The 17,327-nt window shown below is 37.1% G+C and overlaps 1 protein-coding gene across 1 annotated transcript in view; it reads right to left on the bottom strand.

Annotated features, from left to right (window-relative positions):
* The window catches only part of CFAP54 (cilia and flagella associated protein 54), a 335,670-nt gene that overhangs the window by 250,997 nt on the left and 67,346 nt on the right, over positions 1-17,327 (bottom strand). The window contains exons 18-19 of the mRNA XM_077111714.1: positions 14,732-14,818; positions 14,518-14,639 (exon numbers count right to left, since the gene is read on the bottom strand). Coding sequence (XP_076967829.1) covers positions 14,518-14,639; positions 14,732-14,818 — 209 coding nt within the window. The remainder of the gene's footprint in view (positions 1-14,517; positions 14,640-14,731; positions 14,819-17,327) is intronic.

Raw genomic sequence — 17,327 nt, 5'->3', positions numbered from 1 at the left:
TCTCCCTCCGCTTTGATGAGCAGCAGCATAAGCTGCTTGGTCAGCCAAGGTCCTGGAGTGAGGACTCTGCAGAACAGAAACCCTACCTGACTCACAATGGGCACATGGGTGTACAAGAAACAAACGTGCTATTTTAAGCAACCAAGACTGGGGGATTTAATTGTTACCATAGCAAAACATAGTCCATGCTGACTGACAGAGTTACATAGCTTTTTGAAAACTATTCTAAAGATTATGGCCATCCCCATTTGACTTGAGGGAGAGGTAGGGGAAAATATATGCTTCTCCAGTAGAGAATCAGTGGACTAAATAATTCCTTAACAACTCAAAAAATTCTGATTTTATAATTTCTTAAGTCATTAAATTGATTTAAAGCATTTCTTTATTTAACATGAATGTATGTATTTTTCACTCACATCCATACTGAATGAAGAAAGATCAACATTATTCTTTCTCTTATAACATCTAACCATTGCATTTCTCATGTATCTCATTTAATCCTCATAACAACCATGTGAGGAAGGTATGACTGGGCTCAGAAAGGTTAAGAGCCTAGAGTAAGGTTAAGTAAAGTTAAGTAACTTATTTAAGAGGTTAAAGCAAATAGCTCAACAGCAATTTGCACAGTTATCAGCAGGGAGTAGAATTGGAATTCTAACTCAGGCTCTCAGAAGCCATAACCCATTCTTTTCCTCTTGTAGAATTCTATTAGAGATATAATTAAGCATTCCTATATTATATAATAATCCAACCAAAACCAATAAAATGGGGTAAATTATTTGTCACTATCTATCCTTCATATATAATACATGGAGGAAAAAAGTTTACCCTAAAGAGAACTTCAATAAATTAATCTTATGTTCTCATTGTTTTCATTTACAAAACCATGAACTCATTCTCCCAAGTCAAAGGCTGGTAGAGGAAGGTAAGGAGGGCAGATAACTAAAAATTGAAATAGTAACAAATAAATTTAGATGGTAAAACTTTAATGGCCTAACATCTTTTACTATACAGTACTAGGATGAAGGTTTATAAAAAATTACTTGCAGGCTTACACCCTTACTTAAAAATTAAGCTTAGATAAAGCTCTTTTCTTAAGCAATTCTGGGTGAACTCATTGAGCCCAAACTGGTATTATTGTGGGTGAACTGATATTCATGAAGGCTTTTGCCTGAAGGAAGGGAGAGGAAATGTATATGAGTGTACAGGAATAAAGAAAGGGGGGCCACATAGCAGATGCTCAGTGTTACTGCTGAATTACTGAGTGAATGAATCAGTTAATCAATCAAGGGGAAGGATTGGCATAGGTCATCCTCCAACATCTCTACTTCTTCACTCATTCAGTCAAATTGAGGGAAGTAAAAAATGTGGGAAACTGATAAAAATGGGTCAAGGCCCAATGTTGAAGGAGCTGAGACATAAACAGCAGTGAGAGAGTTTAGGTAGAACTAGTGCCAAAACCCAGGGGACACAACCAGCCCAGGTTGGGCGAAGACTCATTAACCCTCTGTGCTCTACAAGAGAGCAGCTCTGGCTCTGAAAGAAAAGATGTCAGACAGAGCAGGCCTCCCTTAAAGGGCGACAATACACTGGTGTCTTGAGGAAGAGGAGACCAGAGCCAAGAAATGTAATAGACTACTTAAATAACTGGAGGGAATCTTTGAGGGAAGTAATTCCTACTTGAACAGAAAAGAGATAAAAGCTATTATACTTTGAAGATTAAATGTTAATGTGCTTTCATTTACATCACAGGCTATGGAAACCAAGATATTCGGGGTTATATAAAAACAAGTAAAATGAGTGTAAGGGAAAATTATACCACACAAGGCAAGTGAACCAATGCCTAGAAAATTTAGAAGTATTTCCTTCTTCTGAATTTTACATTTGAAACCTGTAAAATCCACCAGAAGCACTGGACTGCTGTGTGCTTTGTCAACGCAGACTACCTTCAGCTCACCACCTCAACTGACATTGGTCTCCCCACATTTAATCCCAAAATTTAGCTCAGTAGTTTCTGCTCCACGGAGCCAACTAGATACAAATCTCTGACTGATGCTAACATTTGTAGGACAAACAGCCTTCTACCTTTTCTCTCAGTCTTTAGTCTCTTCAACTTCCAATCCTCCAGCCTATGGATGACTCCTCCAATACTTACTGGATAAAGTGCTCTTTTCTGAGCATGTCTATATGTTCTATCCCCTTTTTGACCTAACCTCCAAAACTAATTTTTTTAAAGTCACTTCATCCCTGATATGCTCTTTCATGCCTCTGTCTTTGCCCATGTAATTTTCTCTTCCAGGAGGGTCCAATATCCTCTTGTTTCTCAATACCCACTCAACCCTCACCTCCTCTGACATTTTCCTGATAGTTCCATGTATTCAGATACTCCACTCCTTGCATTTTATACATAAATCTCTGTTATTAGGTATTAATAAAATATCTCTGTACATGACTCTCTATGCCCTCTAAACCATGGATATCTTGGTGGTAAGGACAGTGCCTGATTTATCTCTTTAGACCACTCACTCAGATCCCATGGCCTAATTTGAAATAGGTTAATAGAAACATTAAAGTTTTAGATGAAAAGATACCAAAAGAAAGCCTAAAACAAATAAATTGGATAAATTCTTTAATATAACTCAAGGTAAATCCTAACGCTGGTTAGAAATTAGAATATCAACTTTATGAGCCAAATCACTAAGCTGCCAAGAAAATGTCATCTATAAGTAAATGGTTAATTTTCTTAAAGGTATTTCCAACTGAAAAGGAGGAAACATCATCAGAAAAGCCATCTCAAAATATTAAGAAGAAAAAAATCCTATGAAACCAGCTCTACTCAATTGTAAGGAAAAAAAATGCTACCAAAATGGACATAAATTTTGCCTGATAGCAATGTCCTACAAAACCAAAGTATCACAATTACAGAATCTAGATGAGCATACCCTGATCAGCAGACAAAGAGAAGTTAGTTTTCCATAACATATCATATAACAGAAAATAACTATACCCTTATATCTTCTATCAGCTAGCAAATTGGGAGAGCTAACTAACCTGGAAAGAATAAACAAGTCTTTTACTCATCATAGTGAAAGGAGTCTCAATGGAAAAGGGTTCTATAGCAACTCACAAGTAAAATACGTTCTGAATATTCTCTTTCAGTAGTGTTTTGTGCTGTAATGTACCCCAAAACAATAGTACTGAAGTCCAGAGTACCACTGTCTGAGTCTAATTTCTCATTCAATAATTTCCATTTGAGAAACTGAGACCTGCCTCTTTTCAGAAGTTACACAATGCTTACCTGGTGAGAACAGATTGACATTAAATACATTAGATGATAGCTTAACACCCACAGCACAGCAGAAAGCTAAGGAAAAGATGTGATGTAGTCTTGGAAGACAAGATTAAAATTTACAAAAACAACTATCATAAGACTGGAAAGATAAATGTCATGTTTACCACTTGCCTAGTAGATCTCCCTGAGGTATACTTTGCATTCTCAACATTTTAACTTTTATTTCAGAAGGAGATCAAAAGTAGATTAAGTCATATCAAAAAGAATCCTGGGTAGGAATATTGCTGAGAATAAAATATACACAACAAAAGACAAATCTAAGAGAAAACACAGAACGAAATGTGTAGAAGGACAGAGAAAAACATATCTGAAGCACCAAAAGACAGTTCTAATATGACAAAACAGTGTCCCAGGATGCTTAAAGTGAAGGACAGAGTAAGGGTGTTATTTTTAATAATAATTATTAATAATAATAATGGCTAACATTTATTGAATGCTTACTCTGTGCCAGATGCTAAGCACTTTATATGTATCACAAGAAATCCTCCTTTTACAGATGAGGAAATTTAAGGCTGATAAAGCAGGAGTAAATTGATTTAGGACAAATTTGACTTACGTCATGGCAAAACCAGAGCTCTGATCTAAGACCCTTATACTCTAACCACTATGCTAGGTTGTCTGACTACAAAGCTAAATTTAGCCACTTAGAAAGTCGGCCTAAATTAAGTTTCTGAAGCAAAAGCCTTAAAGCAATTTCAAAGAAAAAAGCTAAAAGGTAAAAAAGCTTAAATTTTCTGTTTGTAGGAGATGCCTAGGGTCAAAACACGATCTGCCTCATGGGAGGATTTGCTTTTTATGAGGAATAAGTCACACGGAACAACTTAAAAGAGCAGTGAAGAATCTCTGATAAAAAATAGTTCACTATATTCTTTAAAAAAAAAGCAAATAGAACTGATGTGACTGAAATGCTACAAAATAGGGAAAATAATGAAATTCAATTACAGTTAAAATAGTCTGCAAAATGGTACTTAGGGTACATCAAGAAGTAAATTCAGGAAATATTAAAGTTGGAAGTTATCAGAATTTCTAGACACCTTGGGCTTCTTCATTAGGTCTGATTCTAAAAGGGGCCATACAATTAGATTCCATGTCAATTATTTTTAACTATGTGTTAAACTATATGTTCCTTTACTCAGAACTGAAGCACTATTTGAGGAATTTAGAACTACTAAGATCATCTTGACTACAGATCTATCTGGGTTCCAACAAATAGTATTGTGAGAAAACTGTATATATCAGTTTGTGGGTCTCTGCAATAAAAACAACAGGAAAACCAGGCTTGGATAAAGGCAGCTCCAGAAATGCAGGAGGGTCTACAGAAAGCTGTTATACAAGCACACCTCATTTTATTGCACTTAGCTTTACTGAACTTCACCTTATTGTGCTTTGCAGATGATGCACTTTTGACAAATTGAAGGTTTGTGACAACCCTGCATCAAGCAAGTCTATTGGCACCATTTGGCCAACATCGTACGCTCATTTTGTGTCTCCGCATCATATTTCGGTAATACTCACAATATGTCAAACTTTTTCATCATTATTATCACTGATACGGTGATTAATCCGTGATCAGTGATCTTTTATTGATGCTACTATTGTAATTGTTTTGGGGTGCCATAAACCGTACCCATATAAGATGAGGAACTTAATCCATAAATGTTGTGCATGTTCTGACTGCTCCACGACTGGCCATTCCCCTATCTCTTAACCCCTTCCTCAGGCCTCCCTATTCCCTGAGACATAAAACATTGAAATTAGTGCAGTTAATAACCCTACAATGGCCTCTAAAGTGTTCAACTGAAAGGAAAAGTAGTATATCTCTCGCTTCAAATTAAAAACTAGAAACGATGTAGCTTGGTGAGGAAGGCAAGTCAAAAGCCGAGACAGGCCAAAAGCTAGGCCTCTTGTGCCAATCAGTTAGTCAAGTTGTGAATGCAAAGGAAAAGTTTTTGAAGGAAATTAAAAGTGCTACTTCAGTGAACATATGAACGCTAAGAAAGCAAAACAGCCTTATATCTGATATGGAGAAAAGTTTAGTGGTCTGGGTAGAAGATCAAATCAGCCACCACGTTTCCTTAAGCCAAAGCCTAATACAGAGCAAGGCCCTAATTTGTCTTCAATTCTGTGAAGCTGAGAGAGGTGATAGAGCTGCAGGAGAAAAGCCTGAATCTAGCAGAAGTTGGCTCATGAGGTTTAAGCAAAGAAGCCATCCCCATAACATAAAAATACAAGATGAAGTAGCTACAAGTGTTGATGTAGATGCTGCAGCAAGTTATCCAGGAGATCTACCTAAAATAATTGATGAAGGGGACTACAATAAACAACAGATTTTCAACACAGATGAAACAGCCTTCTATTGGAAGAAAACACCATGTAGGACTTTCATAGCTAGAGAGCAGCTAAACCAATGTCTGGCTACAAGGCTTCAAAGGACAGGCTGTCTGTCACGTTAGGGGCTGTTGACTTTAAATTGAAGCCTGTGCTCATTTACCATTCTGAAAATTCTAGGACCCTTAAGAATGATGCTAAATCTACTCTGCCTGTGCTCGATAAATGGGACAACAAAGCCTGGATGACAGCACACGTGTTTACAACACGGTTTACTGAACATTTTAGTCCCAATGTTAGACCTAATCCTCAGAAAAAAAGACTCCTTTCAAAAGATTACTGTTCACTGATAATGTACCTGGTCACCCAAGAGTTCTGGGAGAGATGTTATGATATTCACATTGTTTTTATGCCTACTATAACAACCCATTCTTCAGTGCATGGATCAAGGAATCATTCTGACTTTCAAGTCTTATTTAAGTAATACATTTCATGAACCTATAATTGCCACAGATAGTGATTCCTCTGATGGACCTGGAAAAAGTCAATCAAAAACCTTCTGGAAAGGAATCACCGTTAGTGATTCAAGGGAGGTGGACAAAATATCAACATGAAAGGAGTTTTGAAGAACTTGCATGGATGACTTAGAGGAGTTCAAGACTTCAATGGAGGAAGTAACTTCAGGTGTGATGGAAATAGCAAGAGAACTAAGATTGGAAGTGAAGTCTAAAGATGTGAGTGAACTACTGCAATCTCAAGAAACAACTTGAACAGATGAGGAATTTCTTCTCAAGGATGAGCAAAGAAAGTGATTTCTTGAGATGGAATTTACTCCCAGTGAAGGAAGTGCAGGCACTGTTGCAATGACAGCAAAGGATTTAGAATATTACATTAACTTAGTTCATAAAGCAGCTTCAGGGTTTGAGAGGACTGACTCTAATTTAGAAAGAAGTTCTACTGTGAGTAAAATGATATCAAACAACATCATATGCTACACAGAAATCTTTCATGAAAGGAAGAGTCAATCGATGTGGAAACTTCATTGTTATCTCATTTTAAGAAACTGCCCCACATGAGATTTTGTAGGTTTGTCCACAGTGATGCCCCAATAAATCCCTGAATGATTTGAACAGTGAATAAAAAGTATTTTCAAAGTCCCCTTGGGGGAATGGTGAGAACAAGGGAAAATTCAACTTCCCCATTTGGAGAAGGCCTGATATTCTCACAAGCAGTAAAGACAACAAAATCAATAGGCCGAGCCCTCAGTCTTGGGGTTTGTTCATATGAAACTTATCCCTGCAAAGGACAGACTAAGCCTATTTAAAATTAGGCCTAAGAGTCACCCCCAGAGAACCTCTTTTGTTGCTCAAATGTGGCCTCTCTCTCAGCCAATACAGCAAGCAACTCACTGCCCTCCTCATCTCTACATGGGACATGACTCCCAGGGGTGTGGACCTCCCTGGCAACATGGGACAGAAATCCTAGAATGAGCTGGGACTCAGCATCAAGGGACTGAGCAAACCTTCTCAACTGAAAGGGGGAAGAGAGAAATGAGACAAAATGTCAGTGGCTGAGAGATTTCAAATAGAGTCGAGAGGTTATCCTAGAGGCTAATCTTACATTATACAGATAACCCGTTTTTAGTTTAAGGTGTATTAGAGAGGCTAGAGGGAAGTGCCTGAAACTGTAGAACTGTGTTTCAGTAGCCATGTTTCTTTAAGATGATTGTATAATGATATAGCTTTCACAAAGTAATGTGTGATTGTGAAAATCTTGTTCTGATGCTCCTTTTATCTACAGTATGGACAGATGAGTAAAAAATATGGATTAAAAATAAATAAATAATAGGGGAACGAATGTTAAAATAAATTGGGTAGAGGGAAATACTAGTGGTCAACGAAAGGGGGGGTAAAGGGTATGGTATGTATGAGTTTTTTCTTTTTTATTTCTTTTTCTGGAGTGATGTAAATGTTCTGGGAAATTATCATAGTGATGAATATACAACTATGTGATGATGGTGTGAGCCACTGATTGCACACAAAGTATGGAATGCTCATACATTAAGAAAGTTCGTGTTGTATGTTGACTGGTTTTATTACTTAAAAAAAAAAAAAGAGAGAGAAAGAGCCACAGCCCCTCCAACATTCTGCAATCAGCACTCTGGTCAGGTTGCAGCCATCAACATGGAGATAAGACTGTCCACCAGCAAAAAGATTATAACTTGCTGACAGATCAGATGATGGTTAGCATTTTTTCGCAACAATGCATTGTTAAATTAAGGTACATACAATTGTTTTTTAAAAAGATAAAATGCTATTGCACACTTAACACACTATGGTATAGTGTAAACATAACTTCTATATGCACTAGGAAATCAAAACTTCTTGTGACTTGCTTTATCGTGAAATTCACTTTATTGCAGCGGTCTGGAACCAAACCTGCAATACCTCTGACGTAAGCCTATAGTCTGATGAAGACACAGCCATTAGAATGAGTGAACACCAACTACTTTTAGTCTTTTATTCCCTCTGCTCAAGATTCAGATTGCAAGTAGGAAACAGCCAATTGGCCTAGTCCTGCTCCTGGCTGGGAAAAGAAAATAAACTGAAAAGACCCGCCTAATTATACTGAGGAAGAAGAAATTCCTCAAAAGATGATGTCTGGAAGGGGAAATCAAAGCTGGATAGAAAACAACAGCATATAATCCTGCGCTGGCAACTCTGTACTTGGATTGGGAAGTATTCCTGGTCCTTCCAATGAGCAAAACACATCTGCAAAGATGCTGAATGTTCAGCCACTGGACCTTTACGTGGACTAAAAGCAATTTTGTAAGCTATGTGATGACTACTGTGTTTGATCAGAAGCAGAAGATCAGGGCATCCGATTCATTAAAGTGAACCTGTTGTACAATGTGTCAAAAGCCAATATGGACTGCAAGAGGTCAAATAAGCAAAGCAAAAAAATGGGAAAAATATATCCCCATAATCAAGAAAAAAAGCCAGTCATCTCATTTGGAAAGCTAATAGGCTATTATAAAAAAAATTGTCCCTCATTTGTAGTGAATGAAGTTTGTCTACTTTTAATTGATTTGGAATAAAACAGACATGATGTAATTATCCAGACTGACATCAGGAAATTTAATAAACTAAATCAGGGTATGAATTATTTAAGAGTTCTGAAAAAATCAAAGCTTTTCAAACCTTTTTTTATAGTTTCAGGTGACACATCAGTTACTGACCTGGGGATAACTTTATTACAAGATCATGACAACACAAAACATTCCATAATATACCTCGTAGAAAATGACTGCCAAGGGAAACAAATTTATTTATCTTCTTTATGGAAAGAAACACTGGTGATTACTCGAGCCATAACTTCGTGGTTAGGAGAGTACCCTGAGGATTGATCACTGAGTCTTGACACTTGGAAAAAGAACCACCACTGAGTAGCTGAGGTGGCTAGAGACGATTTCAGGACATCTAAATAAATATTCAACACTTTTCTGGTTGGTGAAGATCCTTGTGGAGGATAAAAAGTAAAACCACTGAATGCATCTCTATCCTAATAGGACATTATATTCATAAGTTTTCTTAAATTGAAATAGTTTCACTTAAGAAGTAGAATGAAAAGACGCACAAGGAGAAGATATTCTGGAAACTTGAGACTTTTCAGGTTTCTTGCATGTTCCCCACTCTCAATGGTGGGAAGACAGACATGCAACAGGGGAATAGGCATCCTTTATGAAATAGCCTCATCTTACTCTCTGGTCTCACCTTCTCTTACCAATCCCTCCTTGCACCAAAGCAACAGTCACACCAAATGACCTGTATTATTACAAATACCCTATGACTTTGCTAGCCTCAGTACCTTTGCATATGTTGTTCTCTCTGCCTGGAATGTCCTGCTTTCTCTGGCTACTCCAGCCATCTTTCAGTAGTCAACTTCATATTACCTCTCCTGGATGTTTCTTTAAACATCCCCCACCATTAGGTTAGTTACTGTGTTGGTCTGAAACAGCTGTGTACCCCAGAAAAGCCAAGTTCTTTAATACTGATTTGATATTGTTTAGGATGGGACCTTTTCATTAGGTTCTTTCCATGAGATGTGACCTACCCAATTGTGGGTGGAACCTTCTGATTAGGTGGTACCATGAAGATGCATCTCCACCCATTCAAAGTGGGTCACTTACTGCAGTTCTTTAAGACGGAAACATCTTGGAAAAAGTTTCAGAGCTGACACAGCAGAGACATCTGGAGATGTAGAAAGAAAACACCCCTGTGGAAGCTGACTGAAACCAGAAGCTAAAGGACCAGCAGATACCAGCCATCATGCTTTCCCAGCTGACAGAGGTGTTCCACACCACTGGCCTTTCTTCAGTCGAAGTATCTTTCTCTGGATGTCTTTAGTTTGGACATTCATACGGCCTTAGAACTGTAAACTTGTAACATAATACATTCCCTTTATAAAAGCCAACCCATTTCTGGTATATTGCATTTCTAGTAGCATTAACAAACATAAACAGATTTTGGTACCAAGAGTGGGGTGCCACAAATTGCAAATAACAAACATGTTAGAATGGCTTTTTAAATGGATAAGGGGGACATTCTGGAAGAGTTGATACAGAAGGCCTAGAATGTTTTGAAAAGACTATTGGTAGAAGTGTGGATTCTAAAGATACTTCTGATAAACACAGAAATAATGTACATGTCATTGTAAACTGGAAGGAAGGCCATCCTTGTTTTAAAGTGGTAGAAAATTTGGCAAAATTGTGTCCTAGTTTTGCATGGACAGTAGAATTTAAAAGCCACAAGCTGGAATACTTAATTGAAAAGATTTCAAAATTAAATATGGAAAATGCAGCTTGGCTTCTCCTTGCAAGTTACAGTAAAATACAATAGGAAATACGTAAGCTGAGAACTGAACTCTTGGATACAAAGAAACGAGAAACTGATGGTCTGGAAAATTCTGGAATTCCATAAAGGAAGATCCCAGAGAATAGTGGCCTACATGAGGATTTAACCAAGCTTGGAACCAGTCAGCCATTTCAGAAAAAGCCAGAAATGGAAACGGATTTATGAGAGGTCCTATTATCTGATGGGTGTGGTCCAAGTACTGTGCATGGAAAACTGACAAATATTTTGCAAGACTTCTATAAACGGAACCACTGCCAGTCTGGACTAAAAGGGACAGAAATGGGACAAACTGAAGGAAAAACTACTTCAAAGGCAGAATCATAGAAGCTAAGGTCTGAAACCAACAAATCTCAAGCCAGGAGAGCAGACCCAGCCATACACTGGAAGAGGGTGAGTTTGCCCCAAAGGCAGAGGGTGGGCCTTCTGCCTCAATGGCCAGGAAGAATTTTGGTGCCTCAGGCCTCAGAGAGGGTGGAGCACATTCCTTGGGAATTTGGGACAGCTTTGCTGCTGCCCCTTTGTTCTGAGATGGTTGTGTATAAGGGTTGTGCATGTGCCCCAGAGATGGCAGAGAGCCTGGGTGCTGCCCCGATGCTTAGAAAGGGTGGAGCCAAGAAAATGGTGGTCTCCCCAAAGTTCCCCAAGGTTGAAACCCTCACCCTGGTGTTTGGAGAAAACAGGACCACTGTGTTGGAAAGGGTAGGACTGCCATTCTTCCAAGCCCTGAAGATAAGTGACTCTCAGACTTTGAAATCTAATGGAGTTTGCCTTGCAGGTTTCCGGGACTGTTTGGGTCCAGTGACCCCTGTGTTCCTTCCAATTTCTCCCTATGGAAATGAGAACATTTATCCTATGATGGTCACTCCTTTCTATGCTGGCAGAAGATAACTTGCTCTAAGTTCACAGGTCCACAGCCAGAGGAGAATTTTGCCTTAGAACAGACCATGCCTGTAACTGCCTTTGATGGGATTTTGTACTGTTCTGACTTTGTATTGCATTCGTATTGCTACTGAAATGGTTTAAGGCTTTTGTGATATTATGACGGAATGAATGTATTTTGCATTTGGAAAGAACATGTCTTTTGGGGGTCCATAGGGTGGAATGTACTGATTTGAAACTGTTGTGCACCCAGAAAACCCAAGTTCTTTAATACTGATTTCATATTGTTTAGGGTGGGACCTTTTCATTAGGTGTGCCAATGGAGATGTGACCCATCAAATTGTGGGTGGATTCTTTTGATTAGGTGGTTTCCATGGAGATGCATCTCTACCCATTTAAGGTGGGTTGCTTACTGCAGTCCTTTAAGAGGGAAACATTTTGGAAAAAGTTTCAGAGCTGACACAGACACAGACATTTGGAGATGCAGAAAGAAAATGCCCAAGGAGAAGCAGTTTGAAACCAGAATCCAAAGGTCCAGCAGATGGCAGCCAGATGTCTTCCCAGTTGACAGGTGTTCATGCCATTGGCCTTTCTTGAGTCAAGTTATCTTTCACTGTGTGCCTTAGTTTGGACATTTTCATGGCCTTACAACTATAAACTTGTAATTTAATAAATTCTCTTTATAAAAGCCAACCCATTTCTGGTACATTGCATTTCTGGCGCCATTAACAAACTAAACCAGATATTCTTACAATTAAAATGCCAATAAAGCTGAACCATAATTATTCTTTACTTGACAATACTTCCATAGTCTGGATTTGTCTTTAAGACAGGGACCACAAAGAGAAGGCAATCAATCAATATTTGTTGAATAAATAAATGATGATTATTTGCCTGTTTGGTTTTTTTCATCCACTGCACTCAGAATAATTCTAAGCCCATAGTGAACTTTGAATAAATATTTGTTCCATGGATCATAGGCACTCAAAAAATATTTGCTGGATAGGTAAATTGATGGACAGATGACCAGGAGTACTACATATCAGAAATCTATAGCTCAAATATTCTAATTCTTGGCCTCAAAAACCTATCTTTCTAGCTTTCTTGGACCATCATTTTCTGGTTCCTGTCTTCACAGAAACATCCAGTCCCTTCATATCTCCTAGTCACCAGCTTTTAAATGTCTTGGTGGTATCAATTCCTTCCTTATTCAGTCTGAACCTATTTTTTATTACCAAAAACCTTCATTAAAAAACAAATCTAGCCCTGGGCAAATCCCATATTCTACTTTCATGACTTCTACGTAATACCACACTAGGAAAACATTATTCTCCGTGCAGATGGGACCCCTTAAAAATTTATGGTCTCCAGCCCCTTCCAACATGAAAAAGTTAGAATGGCCATAGTCCAAATATCCCCAAACAATGGGACAGAAAGATCAAAGGTGATGGTGGAGTTATATACAGAGAAGGTAGGGTTTAACATATAAATATGATTGCTGAATCATTAAATTGATATCTCTTTTAGTCTCCAGTTTCTTAGAGCACCTAGACGTAAAAACCTAAAATTGTGGAACTGTAACCCATGTCAAACTCTGAAATATGTTCTAAAACTAATTGTGGTGGTGTGCTTTGAAATTTATTGCTTTTTTGTATATATGGTTTTTTTTCACAAAAAGAAAGAAAAAAAGTCTATTGTGGTGATAAAAAAATATTTAAGCCTCCAGCTTCCTATATTCTTGAGCAACTAGAAGGAAAAATCTGAAAGGATGGTATGGAAGCCCATGACAAACTCTGGGATCTGTCCTGTAACTACTTGTTGAAGAGTGCTCTGAAAATTACTGCTTTTTTCTTTCTTTGCATGTTTGTTATATTAAACAATAAAAAAGTAAAGAAAAAAATTTATGGTCTCTAACTTTGGCTACAACTTCACGATATTGGTCAGTCCCTTTACTTGCAGTCAATTTCCTCATCCATTCCTCTCCACTCTTCAAATCATCCCCACTCACTTCAGTTCAACACTCCATCTCCCATTCCTTCATTGTTAGCAGATAATCTGCCTCCTCCTTTATCAGACGATTGAGGTGAGAAACATCAATTCAATCCCCTGGCTCCACACCAACAAATTTATTTATATCTACACCTATCCATTACTCCTTTCCTTCTGTATCAGAGGATGAGGCATCTGCCTTGTGGCCCACCAACTAATGAAGATTAATCCCTTTATTTGTGATTTTCAATTTTGCTCTATGAATTAAGCCCCCCTCTTTCTCTTACATCTTCTGTTTCTCTCTTTTTACTGGCTCTTTATCTTCAGCAGATGACTATGTTCAATTTTCTCCCTTATAACCCCTCTCTTAATTCTTAACTCTATAATGCCAAGCTTTGCCTGCTTTTTTCCCTCCCTCACTGACCAAGATACTTGTAACATTATTCTCTACCTCTTCGTGAACCATTCACTCCTCAACACATTGCAATCAAAGCTTTAAGAAGATTCCATAACTTGGAAATACAATTGCCCTCAGGTAGTTAAATTCTAAAATCAACATATAATGAATATGTCTCCTTACAGAGACAACAATTTCCAGGCCAGAGTGAGACTGGATTAGAGATATAAACAAATTTAAAGAAAGAACAAATATAGTAAACTCAGAAAGGAAATTGGCCCAAAAATTAGCAACATGTAACTGAGGGAGAATGAATCTTAGCCAATGGGCTTTAAGCATTTTAATTCCATAGATATTAATACATTAGAATGGCACAGTATCACTTAAGTTCTATAATTTCCCTTGTATTGAGTCCTTCTGATTTTTAATTCAGTTTCCCATGTAGGTTTTCCTGACAGAAAAAGAATCCCATGCATTTCAAAAGAGTTTAAAACTGGAAATATAGATTAGTTTTCCCTATTCAGAACTCAAAGAAATTCACTTCTCAAAGAGACCATAAACGGTGAACCTAAAAGTTCATATTCAAATGTTAAGGGCAACACATTTTTTTAACAAAGGGAACTAAATCATTCATTGTAACAGAAATGAAATATTGTTACCATCAAATAGTTTTGTGAAGATGTAGAAGCTGCATCTTTCTCAAATATTAAAAGAGCCTTTTGCATCAAAAAAATTGCTTCAGATAGTTTATTCTTTTTTATTTTATTCATTACGTTTAATTCTGCAAAAGCAAACAAACATTTTACCGAAAGGGAAAGATAAAAACTGACTTTAAAATTTGTTGAAAATACAGGTTACCCCAATTTTAATTACCTGTAAAACAATCAATATTTCCTGATTGTTTTAACTTTCCAGGACCTTTGGTAGAAACATTTTTGCCCACAGATGAAGTCTTCAAAACTGAAGAAGAAGAAAAAGAAGACTGTCATTACAACTGGGTTTGAGTCCAAGAAAGGAATGATTTTAAAAACGTTAAAGCACAGCTATACATTTGTAAAATTATTGCTTCTTCTACATTTGTCTTTTTTTTCTATTAATGGATAAAAATTCAAACAAATCTACTATGATGCAATTTTATTGACAAATCCTCTTTTATTTGCAAACAGTATACATGAGGACATCAGGCTTTTCAAATTATAAAAACATTTCATTTTCTACTGCATCTTAAACAAAATCACCTTACAGGTTGATAAACAGGATCTAACCTACTTTATAATTCCCATTTCATGAAGATTTTAATTTCCCTTTTCATAAAGAATTGATGGCAAGTCCTGATACTAATTAGCTATCACAACTCTGTGCTCAGCCCTTTCTAGAAACACTGGTTCATCCATGGTCCCTGCAAGAGGCAGCTCTGGGTGCCACATGAAGACCTCCACTCTCCTCTAATGGTAAATGACAAAATCAGGGCCTCTCTTTTTCAAGAGTTTCAAACAACACAGAAATTGTTGCCACTTGATAGTGGGCAGTACAGTTGAGAAAGTCTGGTGTATGATTGGGACTGATCATCACGGGGGTTCAGTAGAGAGAGGAAGCTGGATAAGGGAGGAAAAAGATAAAGCTCTGATGGCCTGGAAAGAGAAAGAATTTAGTGGTGATATTTGATTTTACAGATCTGGTCCTCAGGAGACGTGGCAATATTTGTTTCTGCTCTGAGAGGAATGTGAGAGTGCCTATAGTAACAAATAAATACCTTTTATGGAGGCTTAGTTATTTGTGCTAATGCACCATGGAATGGTTACTGATTGATGAAAAGATGCCAAAAGACACCATTAGAGGATATAAAGTTTATTTAATGGCAAAGGATAAGGGAACTTATCTGCATAGAGACAGCAGCACAAAACAGAAAATACATCTTTCTCTCATTAGCTAGGATATTGTAAATGCTCATTAAGTGGGAGCTCTCCTGATTATAATCATCGCAGTTAAGAAGGAGATGGCAAGAAAACTTTCAATGCCAGAGTCATATTTAATGACATGGTCGTCAACAGGCGACTATTGTAAGGATGTTGAATGAGAGTGGCAAAAGCACTATTTAGGGAATGTTAGTCTGGCAGCAGCACATAGGAAGGAAGAAAGACAGGGGAACAAAATGTTAAGGTCCCATAGAAAAAAAACAAGAAGACCCAGAGATGTAGAGGAATAACAACTAATTCCATGTGAACTTAAGTCTATGATCAATATCTTTAGGTGGGCACTGATTAAAAACTGAGAGAATCAGCTGGTGTTTTGAATCAGCTGGTCTTCAAAAAGTTGAGAATCACAATTAGAGAATGAACTATTTAGTAATTCTATGAGTAAATAAGACCCTACTCCTTCATGAAAGAAGACAATACTAAGTTGGAATCAAGGGCTCATTTTCTTAAAGAAAACCCGACACCAGAATACTATTCATATTCTGAAATGCTTTTCTAAACCAAATCTTCTCAGCTCACAGAATGTTCAAGGTTATTGTTCTTAAGAAACTTCACTTATGTATCAGAAAAATTTTATGAATTTTTTCAATTTATATGTGATGGCACAGGAATAATTCAATAATTATTTGCTTCTTTCCACACACCCCAGCATTTCATGAGAAACAGTTTTTGAAGCCACTTTTGAAAGTTTTTAAATGTGCTAATTGTTTAAAATAAAATGTAAAAATATTTTAAAATGCAAAAGGATGAAGGAATAAAGAAAAGGAAAATTTTATGTGAGCAGAGTGCAAATAGAAACAAGTGTTCCTAAGTGTATGTCAAATTGGTAACATAACCCACAAAAGAAATAGAATTAGTTCAAGCAAATTTGAGCAAAGTTCTCTGGTTGTGTGATATATTTTAAAGACAAAATGAACTGCAAAGACATCCTGAATTTATTTAGTAGCTTTGTTGTTGATTGTGGCACTGGCTTAATAATTCTGAAACTACTATGTTAATATATCAGGACAAAGCAAATGATTGATGGCCTTGACATTGTTGCAAACCAGAGTTCTCGATATAGGAGAAAGAAAAATACTAAAATAGAATGGGTAAAGTGAGGAAGACCCATTGGTGTTTTTCTTTGAATTGGACATATCAGAAAGAACTTGTGATTAAAATATATGTATATAAAAACATATATATTTATATACACACATTCAATCACTATATATAGATAAATATATACTTAGGTATATACATAAATGGAGGGTTGGATGGACAGATAGGCAGACAGACAGAAAGACATATATTTCTTAGCCCTATCTACTGAAAGGAAGTAATTGATAACCCAAAAACAATGAGCACTACTTCCTCACTGGTTTTCTTTCTAAATACCATTCCCTACCAAAAGGAACCAGTATTGGATTATTGGAAAGATGGTTGATTTCAGGTCTTGAGTAAAAAAAAACATAAAGTAGGTATAGAACATTTTGCTGTTCAGAGACTAAGAA

The sequence above is a fragment of the Tamandua tetradactyla genome, chromosome 7 (assembly GCF_023851605.1).
Source record: "Tamandua tetradactyla isolate mTamTet1 chromosome 7, mTamTet1.pri, whole genome shotgun sequence".
Classification (NCBI taxonomy): Eukaryota; Metazoa; Chordata; class Mammalia; order Pilosa; family Myrmecophagidae; genus Tamandua; species Tamandua tetradactyla.
Note: the sequence above shows the minus strand (reverse complement) of the source record. Positions and strands in the feature narration are given on the sequence as shown.